Here is a 22353-nt window from a genome sequence, read left to right on the forward strand (position 1 = left end):
TCCTGGAAGAGCCAAAGTTGCTGCATTTCAAGGGGAACACCTTCAGTCTTCAGATCTCCGTCCTTGATATCCCCCCATTCCTCTGGAGAATCAAACCATTCACCGCATGCCAGGTATTGGCCAAACGGGCTGCTACCAGAAATAGCTTTGCTTTAACCAGGAAGCATGTCACTAAACCCTGGTGAGGGTGCTTTTGACTTACATCCTCCTTTAAAAGTATGGATTTAGTCTCAAAGTGTCACAGAAATGTAGCAGTTTGGACAGTACACAGGGAATTAATCATGTTGTCATCAACTCACAGGTTTCGAGCCGGTTGGGGGGAAGAGGTGCCTGCTGTCCGGTAATGTGAAGTTTCTCCTCTCCCCCACTTAAACTCTTGCTCAGTGTAGGTTGAAGATAGTCATTTAGCAACTTAGAACGAAGTTGGTTTGTCGTTTGTTTTTATTAAAACCAGTTCATTACGAGACATGGTTTTAATCATGGTCAGCTATGAATGACCCGGCTGTCAGTCCTTCTGGGGGTGGCAAATTTGAGTTCCGGGGAGCTCTGGCTGGTGGGGTGGGCACAAGAAGTTTCATCCTGAATATATGAAGTGTTTGCCACCAAGTGAGCGGGGTACGATGGGAAGAGGAAATTATAAATGGAGAGCCAAAGAAAGGATCATGCCTCTTAGAATCCTTTTACAAGCCTATAAAGATATTTCTGTATTATTACTCACCTATCTCTGTATCAGAGAATTTTTAAAACATTGCAAAATGATTTAGAGTCTCCCCAGATGACTTTTAGGGGATTTGAGTAATTGCTTAGCATAGAAAGTTCTCTTATTGACGTGTGACCCTGCCACCAAATGCTACAGAAATTCCCCGTGATGAGTGCCATCATTATAAGCAACTAACTGGTCTATAATCGTTTCCTAAACCAAAGTCACCTGTGCTCCAAGTGACAGGATAGGTCCTTAACTTTGGAAAAGCTTCTGGTGGGCTCAGATTGATCCAGAATCACGGGAGGCTTTCAGATGCCTTTGTTTCTGTCATAAACGGCAGAGCCCTATGGGGTTTTAACTTTTCCATCCTTGTGGCATTTATTAAAAACAAAAAACAAAAACTTGCACAAGGTAAACCAGCTTGTCAGAATGGGAACAAGGCAAATTACAGAGAGAAAAACCTTGCCTGCGCCATGAGAGTTAGAAAAAAGAAAAAAAAAAAAAGTTGAACCACCAGCCCTTTTACCTTCAAAAATTCACGATTTTCAGATTGGACAAGGTTATAGTTTCCTGTTTACTTTTCAGACTTCTTGTTACCTTGGGAACTGCCCCTCTGTGTACACTTTGAGGGCATTCAGAGCAACAAAAGCATCTCTCATGGCTCTAAACCATTTTTTTTTTTGACACATTCAGCGTATTTCCTTATGGTGAGAAGTTTTCTATGAATAAATGGATTGTTTATGATGTTCTAAGACCTAGATGTCTCTGTGTCCAGGAAAGCAGGATTCAGAGTTTCCCGTCCAAATTGAACTTCAGGGCATTGTTAAAACAGGTCCTGATAGTCATGTAAATTCCTGTGTATTAATCTTTATAGGCTTAAAGGTATTGTTCCACTGGATCTAATGCAAGTGCCTCCATCCAAAGTAACTATTAAGTTTAATGTTTAGAGATAAAAAAAAAAAAATCAGATGAAAGGACCATAACCTTGCACCGGCTCTTAAATAATAATTCCAGCACCAGGAATTCCAAGGAGAGTCCCAGGCAGGAAAGGCGTCAGGGGCTAATAGCGTGTGGACCTCAGAGCAGGCAACATGGCCAGCCAAAGCCAAAGGGCATTGGCTCACACAGAAATGCAGCAAGCTTTACTCCCGGGATGGGCTGGATTGCATGGACGTTGTGAACATGGATAAATATTTGCCTTCTGTAATTGAGCATAATTTGAAAGAGTCTTAGAAGGCTGAGAAATAATTTAATTTTCTCTGCACCAGGAGGTTTGCCACCGAGTTGCGTTTCCACTTCATCTTTCTTACCCACAAATGGCTTTCTGCTCTGTTCTTCCTCCTCACCGCCACCACCCTCCTTGCTGCCAATTGTCTTGCCCCTGTCAGCACTGAAATCCCCTCGCTTGTATGAATGCATATTGTGCTGCTCTTAATGGCCCTGCTGTGTTTGTTCCAGCATCGGATGGAAGCAGTTTGGGGAGGGTTTGTGTTCATCCTGCTTGAACCTCATGTCGAACATGATGTGCACTGATAAACTTGGCGTGGATAATAGAGAATGGCTTTTCATTAGGGCTTAGTGGATGGGAACTAACCGAGAGCTACTGCAGGGACAGAAAGTCTCACTCTTCCTGACATCATTTATAGGTCTCTCCTTCAACTGGTAAATCTCCCTGTCGTCTTCCGTCATCTCCCAACTCGGCGCTTGGAAGACCACTGGCCTTCCTCTCTCCTCCTTTCTCTAACTTCACATCAGGAATCTGAGAAACAACATATTCCTGTTGGAATTCAAAGCCTATTCTCCTCAGAAACCTGCCTTTCTTCTTTGGAATTCACTAAGAACTTTCAGGTCGGGGAGAGACCCACTGCACAGAATATTTGCCCTAGCAGACACCAACCAAACTGCATGAGGAATGTTTTTAGAATCGTGTGAATTCAAGGTTGGATCCAGAGCTACGTGTGGAAACTCTGTGTATAGGCAGACCAGCTGGCTTTGAAATATTTTTGGGTTAGGTTCAGGAGGATTACAGCTGACGAAATGCTACACTACAACCCACATTACTAGTCCCCACCCCCAACCCCAGGGCCAAAAACTACCCAAGTATTCCTTCTCTTTTTCTCAGGCTTTTTAAGACTTGAGCACAGTTAGCAGACCTCCACAGACTTAGCAGACCTCGTCTAGGAGGTAACTAATTCTGCTTTCCATCGGTTCCTGGGACCTGGGTGCTCCTGAATCGTATGTTCTGCTATTTCTTGCTGACTGTGGGGTGGAGAAGCTGGAAGAGACAGTACACAGTACAATATTATTCTTTAAATCCTACAAAACAGAAAGTCGGGCTGTCCCCTCCCGAAGATAAAAGCAGCTGTCTTTTCAGCATACTTTGTGTCTTGGGGAACCCAGTGTCTGTCTCCTGCTAGGATGTGATTTACATTCTCTCCATCTGCCAGGAACCTAATTATAATGGGAATCAAAATGAAAACATTTCCAGAATGCTTTAAACACCCGTAACTTTGCTACACTTTATCCTCCCATATAACTTGCTGCATCATTTCTCTCACTCGGTGAGAATCTTGATAGTTTTTGGTTTTGTTTTGTTTTAAGATTTATTTATTTATTTATTTATTTATTTATTTATTTATTTATTTATTTATTTATTTTTATTTGAGAGAGAGAGCGAGCATGAAGGGGAGAGGTCAGAGGGAGAAGCAGACCCGCCCCACTGAGGAGGGAGCCTGATACGGGACTCGATCCTGGGACTCCAGGATCATCACCTGAGCCGAAGACAGTTGCTTAACCCACTGAGCCACCCAGGTGCCCATGATAGTTTTGTTTGTTTGTTTTAATAAATGAAAGCAAAAATGATTACCCTGACAACACACTAATCACTATGCTTCTAATTCCGTTACTTTTAAATGTTTTGTGGAGCCCTATTGGCAGCTGCTACTCAAGCCAACAATAAAAAGAAATATTCTTTCGAGACAGTCTTAAAATCAGATTTTTTTAAATGTTTTGATTGTGTGCAGTGGGATGTAAAGAGGAAAGAGAGGAGTATGTGCTGATTCTCATGGCTTTCCACAAGGGAAGACAGTCTGCAGTGGGCATTACTCTCTTACCTTTCTGCCATCATTCTCTGGAGAAATGTAGCAAATTATACCAGAGAAGATACTTTTCAATAAATGGCCAGTACCATTGTTTTGTTTTGTTTTAGGTTAGGAAGCATTATCAAGAATTCAGATCTACCACACAATAAGGAGGTCAGTTTAAGAGCAGGATCTTGAATTCAGCTCTGCCTGGCCCTGACGTCTGAGAACTTATGTTACACTGTAAAGACTCAAATTTCCATTTAAAAACACAAAAACCTTAATTTTCTTTCTTTCTTTTTTTTTTTTTAAAAAGTTGGGGGAGGAGGGGGGAGAGAGAGAGAATCTTAAGCAGGCTTCACACCCAGCATGGAGCCTAACAGAGTGCTTTATCTCACAACCCTGAGCTCAGGACCTGAACCAAAATCCAGAGTCAGACACTTAACCAACTGAGCCACCCAGGTGCTCGTTTAGTTTTCTCAGTTAGGCAAAAGGACCTGTTAACCACCGAGCCCTATGTTACAGTTTCTTTCATGGAAGGGGGTGGTGCAAAGGAAGTATAAAAAAATGTACTAGTTTGAAGGAGAGTTCATTTGAGGGCTATTAAAATAAAGATGGGGGGCACCTGGGTGGCTCAGAGGGTTAAGCCTTTGCCTTCGGCTCAGGTCATGGTCCCAGGGTCCTGGGATTGAGCCCACATTGGGCTCCCTGCTCAGCGGGGAGCCTGCTTCCCCCTCTCTCTCTCTGCCTGCCTCTCTGCCTACTTGTGATCTCTCTTTCTGCCAAATAAATTAATTAATTAAATCTTAAAAAAAAATAAAATGAAGATGGGACAACAAATGATGGAAGCACTAGGCAGGAGACTCAGGGGGCCATACTGGGCCCCCATCGCAAAGGATTCTGGGAATGAGAGCACAGTGCCCAGCAATCAGGTCACATCAGTGTCCCCCCACTCATGATTAGAGGTTAAAGACACATCACGATGTTATTTCCTGATGAACACCAATCAGCTGCGTCCTGTTTCCCTCTCCGGTCAAGCCCTAACCCCCTCATTAGCTCGGTATTGTAGAAAGTGCAGGCAGGGGACTGGGGAGTAGGTCACTACAGTTAGCTCTAATGAGGAGAGAAGAGGATCATTAATGGTGATAGGAAAATTAGAGAAGGACAAGATAGTGAATGGTGATAATCAGTTTTGAAAAGGTAGAGTTCTCGGAGAAAGTAAAGGCCAAATAAAATGATTTGTAGTGATTAGGGGTATAATGTCAGTGATTGATAATAATGAGATAAACTCCAGAGATGTAGCCACTGGGAGTTCTCCACAGAGAGGTGGCAGTTGGGTGTCTGTGAGCAGATGGGATGAGTTCAGCAAGCAGAGAGAGAAGTGTTGGAGCCTGAGATCATGAAGTAAGGGTTACCCACGGCTTGTAAATTGGAAGCAGCCTTAGGGGGAGAAGGACAATAAGAGTCAGGTTGAAGAAGAAGAAGAAATGTCAGAACTTGTAAATGTATATTATTATTATCTGGTGTAGAATTTGGTGCAGGTGAAAAATCATTTTTGAGTGTCGTCAGGAAAGTGACCTCCTCCAGAGATTGCCAGGGGACCTCACCCATCCACCTCACTTCTGCTTCTTGAAATGAAAATTCCACTGCCTTTCCCTCGGTTTAGGATTAAGAATGAATGAAATAAAACCACAATGCCTATACTCCTTGCTGGGATGCGAGGTAGGAGTTAGGGCGAGAGTTTCTTCTCTCAGACTCCCTCAGCTAGCCCTCCTCTCTTCAAGAGGACAACAGTCAGAGTCCATCCCTCCTTGCTGGTCACCCCCCCCCACCCCCCGCCTCCAGGAGCATCCAAAATCCACAGAGAAAACTAAACTAAGAAAAAACGATGTGCCCATTAGAGCTCAGGAAGAACTAGATTACCCCTAGTTCCTCCAAGTGAGGAGACTGAATTTTAATCATGGCCCCCAGTCTCATAACACATGATGGCTTCATCACCAGTCACACTTCAGAGTATCAAACCTCCAAACCTGATACATCTTCTGCCACCTGCCAGTGTGAGTATTGGAGAAAATGGTATTTATAGTTACAGGTAAAAAAGAGCACATTAACGAGAGGAGAAAAAGAGAAAAAGGTGAGGATGAACCTTACTAGAGGCTGGTCATACATGGTCATTGCCAAGAATCTCAGCTTGTGACTTCTTGTGATCAGTGAGTGACCTCTAGTTCGCATTATTGTAAAGCCACGTGCCTGAGTGTGGTCTACTCAGTGGCAGACACTGACTAGTAATGGGGAAAAAGGCTGATGTATACAGAGTTTATTATTTCCCCCCCTCATTTAGTAAAAATTGGTTTTGCCACTCAACTGTCTATAAGTCCTGTGACGGTAGAGATGGAACCTAGTTTCCTGTTCCTTATTGTTCATCTTGTACAGCATCTGGTCATAAGCAGGCACCATGCACATAATTGCTGAACAGATGAATTGAGTGAATGAGGAGTTGGCAAACAGGACTGTTCTGGGGAGCCTAGTTTGTTTGTGTCTCTTTCTGGAGGGTGTGTGCGCGCCTGTGTGTATGTGTGTAAGAGAGAGAGATCGGCAGTAAGTATAATTTTTATGTTGGATACATTAGCAATATCGTGTTCTGTTTATACAATTCTTATGAGTTTGTGTGGTGTTGGGATATGTTCTGGTCAGTCAGTTCTTTAGCATAATTTTCACTTAAGGGAAAAGATACCATCCTACCCCAGGCTTAAGAAGAAGGATGGACCAAAAGAGTCTTCTAAAAAAAATTTTTTTTCCATGGGAAAACATGAGGATGAATTTTTGATAGTATGCTAATTGTGTGTCACCAAGTGAAATCTGAGTTGGAATTGACATTAATTACTTTCTGTGCTGCTTGGCATATGCTGGAACATTATTTCTACAATTCCACCAAAGTCGCTTGGGCAATTTTCTCTGCTGCAGTCGTTGTCATCATCACCATAATTATTGCCATTAAGTCTCTCCTAGTCGCCACTCATCTCAGCCGGGCTCTGCACACCACAGCCCTCTTCTGTCCCCCGTTTCTCTGCAGGAAGTCCCATTCTCCCGCGTGTGGTGCAGTAACAGGCAGCCCCTGCACTGTGCCTTCTCCCTGGAGCGCTACACGCCCACCACCACCCAGCTGTCCTGCAAAATCTGCATCCGGCAGCTCAAAGGCCATGAACAGATCCTCCAAGTGCAGACATCCATCCTGGAGGTGAGTCCTTGGTCGGCAGGACCATTTGACTCCATTTCGACAGGACACTAATGTCAATGTACCTATTTCAGTCGTGCTACACAGGGTCCAAAAGAGCTTCGGAATGCACTCAGTCTTAATCCTCGTTACCCATAAGGGCAAATAAACATTTCCCGGGCTGACAGTTGAACTGAGCTTCCTGTTGGACAGAGAAACTCATCAACCCATCAGAGCTTAGGCTCCGTGGAGAGCTCTTAGGGGAAAGAACTAGTAGAAGGCTTTTTATACACAAAACTGTGAGCAATCTAACAGTCGGTTATAGGTTTGGAATATCTCCTGAGATTCTTTGGTGGCTGATGGTACATCTGAGACACGTACCATGAAGAGGCAGGCACAAGGTCACCATGGGGCTGTTTTTCTCCTGGCTCTGACCAGTTCTCCGGAAATCGTCTTCAGGACCGGGGTTCCCTATGGTCTTACGAGGTCTCCTAACCTCCAGATTTGGGGTTCTGCATAGCCCCATCTCCCACTGAATCTAGATTCATCAATGCACTCATGTACAACAGAGTAGATATAAGTCTCATACTACAAAGTAAGGAAATACAAGTGCAGAGAGGGAGAGGATACTGTCCAAGGTCATATCGCTATTGAAGAGCAGAGTTAGAATGGGAATCAGAGGAGAATTCACTTTTGCAAAAAGACACCTGATTTCTGCCATGGCTCCAATTTGCCCTAAACCACTGAATGGCTTCATGGCTGTGAACTTGGCTTAGAGAGGAGATGATGGCAGTTCCTCCTGGATAGTTATTTGAGAGTAGAGGGCTAGAGTAGCTGAGGGGAAGCATGCAATGCTTTTGTTGAGGAATTCCAAGGTAATCCCTGGGTAGTGTAGAAAAACGCATTTTATTGCTTATCATCAGTAGAATATATATATATGCATACGTATGTACAGGCACACATACATATTTATGTACAAATATATAAATAGTATGTATTTATTCATTCAGGTTTGGCAGAAGGCTTAACAAATGGTATATACATACCACTCAATTCGGTTTTTTTTTTTAAACCTTTAGCTTCATAGCATTATCACTTCAATTCATTCTCATTTCAATTCATTGTTTATGCAAAGTGAGCACTGCTAATTCCGAATAGTTTTTCTGAAATGCGGATGGCTTTCCAAAGGATTGTGCCTCAAAACTGATAGCTGTCTTAACTGACATGTTTGCGCAGCATTTGCATTCATTATCGCCAATTAACATTGTGTGGTAAAGTAGTTTTGATGGGAAAGGTAGATCCAGAAACGTAGGGTAGGATATTTTGAGAGTCTCTTTCTTGAACAGTCGTGGCATATTTAACACAGTACATTTCAAAGTAAAATAAAAAAATTGCAGGAAAGTTTTCAAATAAACACAAAGGGAAAATCCAAGCCGATTTTCCTTCTGGTGTTCAGAAAAGCATGAAAGGGCAGGATGGAAAGATAACCTCTGGTGCAAACTGCCCTCAATGTCTGATCACAGATCAACGCAACAATTCCAGGCTTAAAGGGTTTTTATTTTTTAAGGCACTCCAATAGTGAGGACCAACTTCTACTATTACAGGAAATCCATGTTAAAGGACTGTGAGAAAGCTGATACAGCTTGGTACCTGTGCTCCTTGCTTAAACACATTTTGGAAGTGCAGGGGAGGAAAATGAGCTAATAAACAGAGTCTTACCCTTTACTCTCCATTTCCTTGTCTAATGCTTTGCAAGCTTACAATCACTTTGAAATGCCCTGAAAAAGACAACACCGTGGCCAGCATCTGGATAATATTTATTCATTGTCGGGTTACCACCATCCAGTTTGAGGCTACTCCCATTTTAGAAGCTCTAGTAACCCTTTTGATCCTAGAAGGATCTTTTTTTTTTTTAATTTTTTATTTTTTTCTTACAAACATATAATGTATTAGCAGCCCGAGGGGTACAGGTCTGTGAATCGCCAGGTTTACACACTTCACAGCACTCCCCATAGCACATACCCTCCCCAATGTCCATAACCCCACCACCCTCTCCCTAACCTCCTCCCTGGAAGGATCATTTTATTAATGGCTTCAAGGCTTACTGCTGGCATTTGGCCCAGTGCATCTCTATCTCTGTGTAATAAACTGTATTTCTTAAGCAAATCTGTTATTTTGTCAGCAGAAAATTAAGAACTTTTGAAAGCCACTCTGTTTCGGTACCATTTCATGCTGCTTTAACATGTAACCATCCAGCTCTGTGGATTAAATACTATACTGTCACAATTTGACATGATGTAACATTTTCTCAAAGAGGTCAACGCTCTTGCTCAAGATGATAAAACCAATAGTGGGGAGCCAGAGTTTCCAACTGAAGTACCTGGCATCAAGGTCAAAGTCTGGATTTCCATCCTAGACTACTTCCGGAGGGAAGTCTAATTTAGCAATACTGACTGTGGGCCTTGTGCTTAATGTAAGCCTTCTTTCTGGGGGGCTTAGGCACTAGTGACAGACAAATTGAAAATTCTGTCTTCACGTATGAAAGTAGGTGAAAATTGGGAAGTTCTTTTCTCAAGACTGCAGAAGTATGGGACAGGCTGGCATAAGTATTCATTCTATAGGTCTTCAAGAATAGAATAGATTTCCCACATGTCAGTCTGCCTGGAAAGGGAGGTCTTCAGTGAATAATTGGTCTCTCACGTTCTTTCCAACTCCAGGACTGTCTCCTTCCTGGGAGAAGCATACATCTGCTGATAGGTCTAGTGAATACAAAGCATCTTCCTTACCCTAAAAATGACCTGGGTTTTTGTAGTAGACAGTTCCAGAAAAAGTAAAGATCCATAAAGCGCTGAGAAATTGGGATTACCTGGGGAGGAGACAAGATACATTCTAGACATGAACTTGTATCAGTCAGTGAGTTGGGCATAATAGATCTGTAAGGGGGTCATTCCTTATGGCCTCTAGGCTGGAAGACCCTGCATTAGGTGGTTTTCATAAGTTAGTAATAGCATTTCATTGATTAAAGATAATAAAAATAATAAGGAAATAAATCTTTTGAAGCTTTCCAAAGACATCTGAATTTTTTAAGTATCTGTTCCTCTTCCCACTCCAAAAAAAAAAAAATAATAATAATTCTCTGTATTGTTAAGTTCAGAGCTCCAACTTCCTACCTTACTTTAATAGATCTCTTAGTGTGTGTTTCATGAATTTAACAATGGAACCATGAGAGGTAAAAGAGATACGTATGTATGTGGTTGTATTTATAAGATAATATTTATTTTAAATAGCTGAATCAGTGCAGTGATTATCCTCATTGAAGGCCTTTGGTTCTTCATGTTGAGCCTCCCATGCCATCACATTCCTTCATGCCTCTCATATAAATGGCCTTCCAAATAAATACAATCATCCAAGTCATTCTCACACTTAAAAGTTATCTCAGTGATCAAGATAACATACTTTTTTAATATTTTTTTTTTTAGAGTGGCCACTACTGGGTCTATCTGTAAAAGCAGGTGGTTCTCTTTAAATGTAACCTCACTGAATTACCTAACAATTATCACCAACTGATAATTCTGTAAAAGCAATGGTATCAAAATCTAAAAATTGTGGAGTGAATCAAAATAATTTTACTAATATTGAAGAGATGAGAAGAATCCCTAAGTAACTTATTGTACCATCCCTTGTTAATGTAATATTACTGGAAAAGTCTTTTTTTTTTTTTTTTTTTTTTATAGAAAGAACTTAAATGGGAAACTTGCATGTTACAATTTTCCCTTCAAGCAGTTCTCTTATCTTTCTTCCAAAAGTGGTGGAAGGTTGGGGGATGATTTGTCTGTTGCAAAATAGACAGAATACTTGGAATTTCTCCTTGATTTACAACTCCCCAGCTAGCCAAGTAGCAACTTCTTATCTCAGATGTGCAGAGCATGAAAATCTGCTGTTCCTCTGCATATTTAATTTAAACAATCAGAAAATGTGATGTATCTACAGGATTCTTATTACTTGGCCCAGCTGTCTTTTAGAATGCACCATAAATGTTACATAAAGTGTCATCCTTACACATGGCAAATATTTAAATTGGGAAACTTTATGAGGGAAATGGGGGCCCACTTATTAGTGTCAAAAATAGAAAAAAATACTTAAGAGTCAGTCTCCTACAATACTTTATTCACTTTGAAATCCTACCACTTCTGTCCTGAGCACTGTGGATCTGGGGTGGTCTCTCTCCTGCCAACAGTAAAGGCAGAGCCTGGTGAGCTTGGTCTACTCAAAGATGCCATAAGAGATTGCACAGCCAGCCCTGTCTATGCAGTCGTCCCTCAGGGATACTTTCAGTGTTCTAAGTTACACTGGCAAGCCACCTTTTCACATGTGAACACCCTTTGCATGCCAGTTTATAATGACAACTCCCATGTTATCTTGCACAGAATTCCTTTTTTTCCTCTCTTTGGTTTCTACCATCTTCTTAAAGTACATCCTCCTGCCTTAAGTCAGGAAATTGAAGGAAACTGTTTTCGATTTACATTTTTTAAAGGCTAGGAGAAATTTCATGAGCCATGATTAAAAATGTTTCTCGTAACCTGTTTCATACATCAAGAAGCCTGAGTTGGTTCATTTTATAACTATCCAACATATCAGAATAAGAATGTTCATTTTGCAAAGAATCACTAGTTACCCACTCAGTTTCTATTCAGTCAATAGCTTTTGGATCACATCCTTTGAAGCCCACCAAAATGCCTCCTCCAGGAAGCTCTTCCTGCTTTTAATTCCTGAAGCATAAATCTAATAATGCTCAGCACTTTTCTTAACCACCTGCCTATCTTGCAGTAAGGTGGCATAGAGAAATGAAGCTTGGTACAGGTGTTAGGAAGTCAGACTTCTGGTTTCAGCCATGTTACAAACTACCTGGGTAATTTTCACCACATTTCATAACCTTTGTGGCGTGTATAAAAAAATGCCAAAAGACTGATTAGGAAGTTGGACAGATGTCATGGAGCATCCAAAGTTGCTGAGCTAAAAAGTATAAAATTATACCCCAAAGCAAGGTTCCCTCTGCCTCTGAAAACCATGATTTTTTTCTATTACCCCATGCTAACACGAAATACTGGAAGAATTTTGATGAGTGTTGTTCTATAATATTCCAGGGAATAGAACTAAAACCAGTAAGTAGAATCTATTTAATATGATAATATGTACTTTGAATTTCCAAGCAGAAGATATAATATGCAGCATTTCTCAAATGTATTTGACCAGAGATCTGCTCTTTCTTGGAACATCTTCTGAGATACCCTTTTGGAAATAATGAATTAAGGCACCATGTTTCTAAGACACAGCCCTCAAAATGTAACTGTGTCAAATGGTTATGGAACAACAAAACATATTATCATTAATAAGATCTCTGCGTGAGCCAGCTTCCTCAATTAACAGATTCTTGAAGGCATGACACTCACTGAGGTTTATAGCTATGTGAGCCTGGCCACTTGCCAAGAAGGTCTCTCATGGCTGTGGTGCCTGCCGTAGGAAGGGGTGTTAAGGTTGGAAAAAGCTTCAGGGCAGGATCCCAGAAGAGTTCATAAACAGCACATGTTGGCTTAAAGGAAAACACAAGAGGACATACTCCTAACATGAAGGATAGGTTCTTAGGATTTAAATAGTCCTAACTATTTCCTCAACCCCATGTCAGATTTGATGTTTTAAGTCCTCTTTATATTATTACTATTCTATTTTCTTTTTTGATCTATAACAAATTACCATAAACTTAACAGGATAAAACAATACCTATTTACTGTCTCATATTTTTTTTGTAGGCTGAAAGTCCTGACATGTCATCATTGGGTTTTCTGATCAGGACCTCACAAGGCTGAGATCAAGGTGGTAGCTGGAAACACATTCTCACCTAGAGCTCAGGGTCGTTTTCCAAGCTTATTTGGATTGTCGATCAACTCTAATTCCTTGCAGGTCCCCATTTTCTTTCTGGCTCTTGGACCAGGGTCATGCTCAATTCCTAGAGGATGCCCTCAGGTTCTAGCTCCCTGCCCCTCTCCATAGACTGTTCACAGCCTTGCTGTTTGCTTTCTACTAGGCCAACAGGAGAGATGCCTTTTCTCTCGTCTAAAGGTCATCTGATTAGGTCAGGCCCACCCTGGAAAATCTCAATCGATTTATAGTCAACCAATTAGAGGCCTTAATGAAGAATCCCTTGTGTCCGGTAACCTATCATAGTCACAGGAGAGTGATTCAATCAGATACTTTTTGGGCTTTGAAATTCTGTTGGTTCACATAAGCTTATCAGCAGCCACTTTAATCTCACAGATATCTGTATGGTCTCACATTGGGGATGATGATCTGATTGCTAGGAGGCACTGAAATCTCCAATCCTCATTGGACAGCTCTAAATCAGAAGCAGGGTGGGCAGCCAGCGGGCAGAAACCTTCCACCACCCCACAGGCTCTAGACCACCTCACTGACTAATGGCAGGCTCATATATACCCAAAGCAATGTCATTCTGAAACAAGACCAAGATATTTACCATGGAATCACACACTTCACAACCAGGGCAGGCCAACACAAACTTAAAGATGATCAATATTCAGTCAGTTCCCCTTTGTAGCTTTCCTGACGGGTTCCTGCCCAGCCAGCAAAGTGGCTTAGCCCATTTGTCTTTGGTCAGCTCTATAACAGGGTCATTCCTTACACTGAACTGGAATCTGTCATTTGGGGGCTTCTTCCTACTGATTTAGATCTATCCCTGAGATTAAAAAAAAAGAAAAGAAAGAAAGAAAAGAAAAGAAAAGAAAGGTTTAATTCTACTGTCACCTGACATTTCCCTGGGTATAGGAACCGGACCCCTCCCCAACCCTGAGTGGAAGACACTGTTGTAAATCTCCAGCACGTGATTCACGAGGCCGCCGGAGAAGTTATTTATTATGTTAGAAGAAAGGGGAATGTGTCAGTGTATTTTACAGAGTCCCTCACAACAGGCAGGCCTGTTGTGCGTGTGTGTTAATGGATTTTCTTAAATAAATAGAAGTGTTGATCGGTAATGCTTCCGTTTAGATCTGACCACGCTTTCTTTCTTTGTAGAGTGAAAGAGAAACCATCACGTTCTTTGCACAAGAGGACAGCACTTTCCCTGCACAGACCGGCCCCAAAGCCTTCAAAATCCCATACTCCATCAGACAGCGGATTTGTGCCACCTTCGATACCCCCAATGCCAAAGGCAAGGACTGGCAGATGTTAGCTCAGAAAAACAGCATCAACAGGTAATTGGGGATAACCGGAAAGAAGACATTCCTGAGGGTTTTGAAAAACAAAGGGGTTGGGTGTATCCATGTGGTTTCTAGGTCCTGATATCTTTATCAATCCTTCTGGCCATATTTCTTGTGAGGCCTGACTATGTATGTGGGCAAGGGATAAGAACAGGATGCTATATGTGGCATTTTCTTCCACCCATTCTCCTTTGGGGACATTATAGAAAAGTCTTACTTTGGTCCTGGTCGCATCTTTAGGTTGGCTAACTTGGGCCACCCAAATGGGGGTAGAGACTAGGTCATCTTGGTACTTGTGGGAGATCCCAGCACAGTCTTGAGCCAGTGATGATAGAAACAAAGAAGTGAGCAGCTCAAGCCTCCTCCCTACCATCAGGCCACCTTAGGCATTATTTAACCCTTTCTGGGGACATGCTCAGCCTGCAAAAGTGGGTACGTCGGTATTAGACATTTGAGGATGAGAATTCCCAGCTCTGAAGGCAGAGGACATGAAACAAGTAGATGACCCAGGCATGTGAATGAGTCTGCTGCTTCACCGGACTGCCATTACCAATGCTAGCACTGTAGTGGAGTTGAGAGTAGAATAGAGAGATTTGTAATGGACTTGATTACTTTTCATGAGAAGCAAGACTGATGGTACCCCGGGCAGCACTGATGGGCAGACAGCTTTAGCTGGGCTGGAAGGATAACCAGCAGGGAGAGGGCAGTGGCAAGCAATACCTCTCTTCCCCCACACTCACCTCCCCTCAGGTCCCAGAATGAATAGAAAGGAGAGCAACTTTTGCCAGAACGTTTTTACTTCCCTTTTCCTCTGGTACTCTTTTTTACTTTTTTTTTTTTTTCTTTTGAGGCAAAGCCTTATTTTCTCACTGTTTGGCTCACTCTGTCATTTCCATTTTGTGTTCTTTATTTCCACAGACATCCTACCTGACTCTTTCTTCTCTGAAAGGGAGATAGGTGTCTGCCAGGAAATGATAGAGTGCCACTCCCAGTTTCAAAAGGGATCTGGAATCCAAGAATGAAGGACCCAGCTAGAACGCAGTCAGGCTCAGAGAGGCAAATCAAGGAAGGAGGCATGGCTGCCAAAGGAAAGGGAATTTGCTGAGATAGGCAAACCCAGAAAGAATAGATACATTCTTGAGAGTCAGTATATTGAAAGTGAAAGAATACAAAAGTCTATGTGTACAGGAAAAAAAAGAAACTTGGGTTGAATATTTCCCAGCAAGTCGGACAAAGGGAGGAGATGCCTCATTTATAACCCATGAGCACCATGACGATATCAAGCTCACTTTCTGATCAACATAGGGACAAGAATGAGAAACCAACCCTGAGAACAGAATTTGGTTGACGAAGAAAAAAAGCGGGGGGTGGGGGGAGCATATTGGGTCCCATAAGACATCCCTCCTTCTATAACCCATACCAGTCTGCCTGAACACATCACTCACATGCTGTTTCTTTTTCTACAATTACAATTCATAGAATTCGAACTGCATTAACACCCGAATCCATTCTGACCTTAAGAGTTGATGATTTTTAATTCACCGTTTGCATGAAAATTATTGCATCAGAATATCTGTGGGTCCACAGAAGCTATCATTCATTTGCTGAATGAGTCTGCACACGTTCCTCCTGCCTCATTCCATTTCATTCTCTGCTTACGGTCCACCTACAGAAACGACAAGTGTCCCCAAAGGCAGCGGTTGGGGTCCTTGAACAGTAGGGAAAATGAATTTCAGACTGGGAGACTCGAGTCAACAACCTTTTGTGTCACGTGCTCTCTCACGAGCAGGAAATGGCTGTGCAGGAGCAGACTGCCCGTCTGGTGTTCAGGGTCCTCTGACGTGAACACTGGGTGTGCCTGTTTGCTGGCTTCAGGCTTTCGCTAAGACCCCTTCTCCAGGAAGGCCTAAATTTCCTTGACATAAGAAACACAAATGACCTACTTTATGGAAAGTTTCTAACACAGTGCCCAGAGAATGTTGATTTTCTTTTTTTTTTTCTTTTTTAAGATTTTACTTATTTATTTGAGAGAGAGAACATGAGAGGGGAGAGGTCAGAGGGAGAAGCAGACGCCCTGCTGAGCAGGGAGCCCCATATGGGACTCGATCCCAGGACTCCAGGATCATGACTGAGCCGAAAGCAGTTGCCCAACCAACTGAGCCACCCAGGCGCCCCCGATTTTCATTTTTTAAAAATATTACTTATTTATTTGACAAAGAGAGAGCACAAGCAGGGGGAACAGTAGGCAGAGGGAGAAGCAAGGTCCCTGATGGTCAGGGAGCCCAACTCATGGGGCTTGATTCCAGGACCCTGGGATCATGACTTGAGCCAAAGGCAGGCGTTTAACCAACTGAGCCACCTGGGTGCCCCCTGAAAATGTTGATTTTCAATCAGTGCCGCTCTTTGCAATTTTCACTAATAGCAAATTAGGATGGCATGAATACGTGTAATCTAACTTTACATGTTCCTGGGTGGACATATTCAACTTCAGTGAATGGCATGTCCTGCCTCCCTCTTCATTCTCTAGCTTAACCCTCCAAAAGTCGTCTACCAAGCAAGAATGGTTTATACTGAGAATCAGCTAACTTCTTTCTGTTAAAGAACCAGATGGCAATAGTTTAGGCCATAGAGGATCAATGGTAATTGTTGAGCACCATTCAGCCCCATCTCTTTAATGAGAATCATCCAGAGAAGATGCATAGAACATAGCTACGCCTGTTTGTCTAACAAACTTTATAAGAACAAGCAACAACCAGCATTTGCCCTATAGACAGTAGTTTGCTGACCCCTCATTTAGTAAGATTTCTATAGGATCTTGTTGCTTCAGTCAGAGGAACACCGGGAGATGAGGCTTCTCAGTCAGCTCAGCATCCAAGCTTGGGGTGTGGGGAAGGGGAAGGGACCCTTTTCTGCAGACTGGCTGGTTCCAACAGAAGGGCGACCAGCATATTCACAGAAGCAGAGTAAAGACTGCTGAGCACCACCTTGCACCATGGTAACTCATTCTCCTTTGGCAGAAATGGTCACGCTACTTTTATGTTTTCATTACTGTACCAAAAATCTGTCTTCTCCTACATGGGAAGATACTCTACATAATAGAGAGGAAGGGGTTTTTTCTGATGTAATTTGTCACAACTTCCTATTGCATAATCCCAAATCATTGGCTGGGCTCTCTTAGGGTTACAAATAATATTGCCCTGAACTCATCATTCATGTGTGTTAAGACACCAAAGTTTGACATTGTGAATTGCTTGAGAGCCCATCCACCCTGGGATCACAAGACAAAGATGATGACCAAGCACACGGGCTTTCTGTTAGAGAATTCACCTTCCATGATCTCCTGACAGCAACTTTTCACCTGCCTCTCCCCCTCCTTTCAATTTCCAGACGTATCCAAAAGCTGGCAAAGCCACAGCCCTCAAACCATGAAGAAAGAGTTTTCAAAGGGAGTGGAGGGAAACGTTTGCTTTTATTTTATTGCCAGTGAAAATGCTCTCCTACCCTCCTTTTGGGAAAATGCAAATGTCACTGATGATAATCTGCCTTTTTGCCGAACAAGTTTCTACTTAGATCTGAATAGGGGGAGAAAAGAACTTGGAATATCAAGTGAAAGGCTTAGCAATCGATGGGATGTGAGAAATGTCAGTGGTGTGTGTTATGAGGCGGCAACACAGGTGGCCTTGCCACTCGCCTGGCATATGGATCGCACTAAGAAAGCCGCACAGCCTAGCAAAGAATGTCATCGAGAGCAGTTGTAATTATAGATGCCGTGAGCAGACGTTCACTGCTACTCAGAGTCCACACTCGCTGCATTTCAAAGCTGAGACTGCACATTTGTTCTCTAAATTCAGCTGCAGTCACCCTCCACTTCGGTGCTCCTGCCCCACGTGATGGGGAGGTGGGGAGTGCTGAGAAATAAAGAATTGGCTGCGTGAAGGTAGACAGCGGGGAGCATCACTAAGGACCAAGCAGATTCATGTGGGAAACTTAACTGCTTCAGCCCGAAGTGCTAAACTTGTGTAGACACTTTGTATCATTAGTGATGGTCAAACCCACCAAGGGGGTTCTCTCCCCTTAGGGGAAATTCAGCCATTTTTCCTGAATGAATGACACGAACTCTTTCATTGGACACTATCCTTGCTTGACCCCAAAAACTTTCTCCCTCATAAATAGGACTGATAGGACTAAGCATCAAAGGATTTTGAAAATTGGTCTCCAAGTACAACGGTTTACATGGCTGACATGAGGGAGGATTCGGATCTCTTCTCTCGGCTCTCACACAGTCCCTGAAATTCTCCCATTAGCTCATTCTTCTTTAAGGCTTCATGATTTTCATATTCCAGAAACCCTTGAGAAAACACAGCCAGCTTGACCATGTTGCTATGGGAACGGCTGCTGGGTAAAGTGCATGAGACATGGGAGTCTGAGCGGAGGGGGAGCAGCCCCGATGGAAGAGAGGTTGCCAAGGTGGAAAGAAGCACATAATTACATCTTATTAACGGTTTTTCGTCATAGTACACAGTTGAGCCTTGAACAGCACAGTTGAACCCTTGAACTGCACTGGTCCACTTATACTTGGATTTTTTTTTAAGTAAATACAGTCCAGTGCTATAAATGTATTTTCTCTTCCTTGTGATTTTCTTAATATTCCTTTTCTCTCACCTACTGCACTGTAGGAATGCGGTATATACTACACAAGACATACAAAGTCTGTGTCAGCTGTCTATGTTATCCGTCAGGCTTCCCATCGGCAGTAGGCTAGTGGCAGTTAAGTTTTGGTGGGGGGAGGGGGCGGTCAAAAGTGATACTGGACTTTGGACTGCGTAGTAGTCCCCACAAGGGTCAGCTAAAACATATTTCTTACTGGTCAGGGGTTAAAGTAGTTCATTTTGGCTGCTAATGTTCGTGGGTGATACTGCAGCAGTTGTGAGTAAATGAAATTTCTCAGACCTCATGGCTGATAAGCAGGGCTGTATAACCAGTTTTTTCACCAGGACCTCTAATGAGAAACAGAATCTTCTCATACTGAGGTCATATCCTTTCATTCCCTCTGTCCACCCTCTTAATTGGATGCACAGGAACGGCGAAATGACCAGAGGGCAGTGGAGGAGGACAGAGGAAGGTCACAGGGCAGCTTCCTCATCTATCTTAGAAGAACGGATGAGAATTCACCAGAAGTAGAGCAGCCCCAGTGCCAGCTGCCTTTTGGGGTGAGGGAGGAAGAGGAGAACCAAAGCCATAGAGGATGCCAGCTTCCTAGGCAGGCCACTGAGGGGCGTCACACAGTTTTCGTTCCTGTGGTTTGGGGTTTAGCGTGATGACACCAAACTCCCCTTTCTTGGTCCCGTGGGCTGGAGGCTGGAAAACATATCCTAACCTTCACGTAATAAAAATGGATGTGAGGCCCTCGTTTCCAAAAAGAAAAAAAAAAAAAAAAAAAGACACCTTTAGGACACTTTCAAGGAAACTTAATACATAGGGGGATAGCATTACACGGGGCCTGGGAGACAAAATAGGGTGAAAGCCAAATCAGATATCCCTGGTTCTGGCCCAGGAGGCTTATGCAGGGGGTGACATGCAGAGAGCCCTTCCAGTGAAGCCAGAGGGACCCAGCACATAGCACTCTATGCTAATAGAGTTTTCAGAAAAGATGGACACGCCCAGGCCCCCTTTACAGCCTAAATAACCCCCTTCAGAAGAGCAGTCTCAAACAGTACTAACAAAGCCGGCTGGCGTCGGTATGCCTGCAAAGGATGTGTTCATCATTTGCGAAAATTAGATTATAGGAAGGATTTTTACCTAGTTCATTAGAGTACCCTTTAAGGGATTAACTGTTTCTTTTCAGTGACTTGCAAGTTTTATTAAACCCATATTGAGGGGCGCCTGGGTGGCTCAGTGGGTTAAAGCCTCTACCTTCGGCTCAGGTCATGATCCCAGGGTCCTGGGATCGAGCCCCGCATCGAGCTCTCTGCTCAGCAGGGAGGAGCCTGTTTCCTCCTCTCTCTCTCTCTCTGCCTGCCTCTCTGCCTGCTTGTAATCTGTCTGTCAAATAAATAAATAAAAGTCTTTAAAAAAAAACAAACCCATATTGAGTATTTTGCAAAGGAAGCTGTCTAAATACCTCTTGCTTCCCTCACGCGGCAGTAGCACTGGGGTCTTTCCACGCGGAACAGATGGTGGTCGTTCTCCTTCACCCTCAGGATGCTTAAAATGTCTCAGGGTTACGGAGTGGGGAAAGTGGTTTAAATGAGACCTATTTTTCCTTGATACATCTCAATTCAAAGAAAACTAGAAATTTGACTCGGTAGTTTTCATGGCCCTTCACTTTGAAATAGGACAAATTGTCATAGACAATTTCATCCTGTGAGGAACGAGACTAGAGAACTGACAATGGGGTCTACAACCGGCCTTGTTCTCTTTTGGCAACTCACAGGTGTCCCTGAAAACTCCAGGTCCTTAAATGTTTGACAATTCAAAAAAAAAAAAAGTTGCCATTCCCCTTCAAGAGTCGGATAATAGAAGAGACAAAAGGAAAAACTAAGAGGAATTTCATGGCCACATTAATTGACCTCAAAAACAATGAATGCACCTGTCTGAGGGCAGGGCAGAGTGGGACTCCATGTTGTCTACTGTCTGTTCCCTGTCCTTGTGGGTCACCCCTGCCCACTGCCTTGCACTTGAGTGCAACCCCAGGGAGGCTGAAGTTTGGGGATGAAAGCCTGACAGACAGGACAAATGCTTGTGTTGTGTCCAATGACTGCTGTTCAGTATGAATGGCTTTTCTCTTCCATCCACATTGAAAGAACCATATGGAGGGTTGGTTTTGGTCACATATGAGGCTCTCATTAAATGAGACCATGAGGATGATAGCAGGAATATTAATATTTCTTCATTAGGATTCTGTTTCCATTCCCTCTGGCACTAACAGTAGGATTATGCACTGCTTCTATAAACGATGGCTCCTGATTTGTTATGGGCAGCTTAACTTAGTTTTCCCTTTTTATACCACAAGCCTACTCGGAAAGAAGCTGTTTTTAAGATATGCTTTTTAAAGTCAAAAACAATTCAGTTGACTGAGATGTAAATGGCAAGTTTGTAGAATATAAACAGACTTGTTGCCCGGAAGATTACAGGGATAAGTGCCCCTCCCCCACCTGAAGGTGCTGGGTGAAATCCTCAATTCTGAACTAATTTACAGCATGCCCCTCGTATGAGGGGCTCTTCCGTGCTAATGACATTAAGCTGCAGCTCTAATGTGGTCCCCAACTAGATTTCAATAGGAAACCCATTCTCCTAGTTGGTCACCAGAGGAGTTTACACCTTGGATTACAGCCCCCACCATAGCAGGATTCTGACACACCAAGAGTTTGTTATCTGGAATTTAGAATGAAAGGGAGCCCTTATAGGGCGCACACAGTCGGACCAACACTGAGCCAGGCCATCTCCAGTGTGAGCACAATATGAGAGCTTCAGTCTGTTAGGGCTGAGACTGACCCTCAGACCCGCTGGCCCTCCTTACTCTTATCTTCCTCCTAACTGATTAAAGGTTTAGATGTCGCTATTCCTGAATACATTTACATTTGAATATGCTTTTAAGTACTTAAGAAAAGGTGGTATCTCTAAATTCATACCAAAGAGTACCCAGCCACTTTTCCTCTTCCTAACACTAGCCCATGTTATGTAATAAGGTGTAAAGACATTGGAGGGCAGAATTCTATCATGGGCCCTTAATTCTCCTCTTTGCATCCAAAAATGGAAACAGCAGAGTCCTTATTTCCAGAAATCCTCAAATTTTAACCTAGTTTCTGTTATTCGTTTAACATGGTCATTAATTTGAAGATGTATTTGGAAAACTGGGATTCTGCATAAAAATTTGGTTTTGGACCATATACAGCATAATAGGTTGGCCTGTGTCTAGCTAGTGAAATCACAAAGGTAAAGATTTATGCTCCAAATTCTTCTCCTGGCTTCCACCCCAACCATGGGATTTTTAATTGAGGATAAGGGATGGGGATAGGAAAGGCTCAGAAAGAGGAAATTACTCATGGTAATAAAACAACCACCCTCCCTCCTCTCCACTCCTTCCTG

The 22353-nt window shown here is 42.9% G+C and overlaps 1 protein-coding gene across 1 annotated transcript in view; it reads left to right on the forward strand.

Annotated features, from left to right (window-relative positions):
* The window catches only part of LOC111144577 (unc-5 netrin receptor D), a 543708-nt gene that overhangs the window by 517219 nt on the left and 4136 nt on the right, over positions 1 to 22353 (forward strand). Inside the window, exons 15-16 of the mRNA XM_022498941.1 lie at positions 6857 to 7021; positions 14081 to 14259. Coding sequence (XP_022354649.1) covers positions 6857 to 7021; positions 14081 to 14259 — 344 coding nt within the window. The remainder of the gene's footprint in view (positions 1 to 6856; positions 7022 to 14080; positions 14260 to 22353) is intronic.

This window comes from Enhydra lutris, unplaced genomic scaffold (genome assembly GCF_002288905.1).
Source record: "Enhydra lutris kenyoni isolate GAN:26980312 unplaced genomic scaffold, ASM228890v2 scaffoldscaffold11, whole genome shotgun sequence".
NCBI classification, from domain to species: Eukaryota; Metazoa; Chordata; class Mammalia; order Carnivora; family Mustelidae; genus Enhydra; species Enhydra lutris.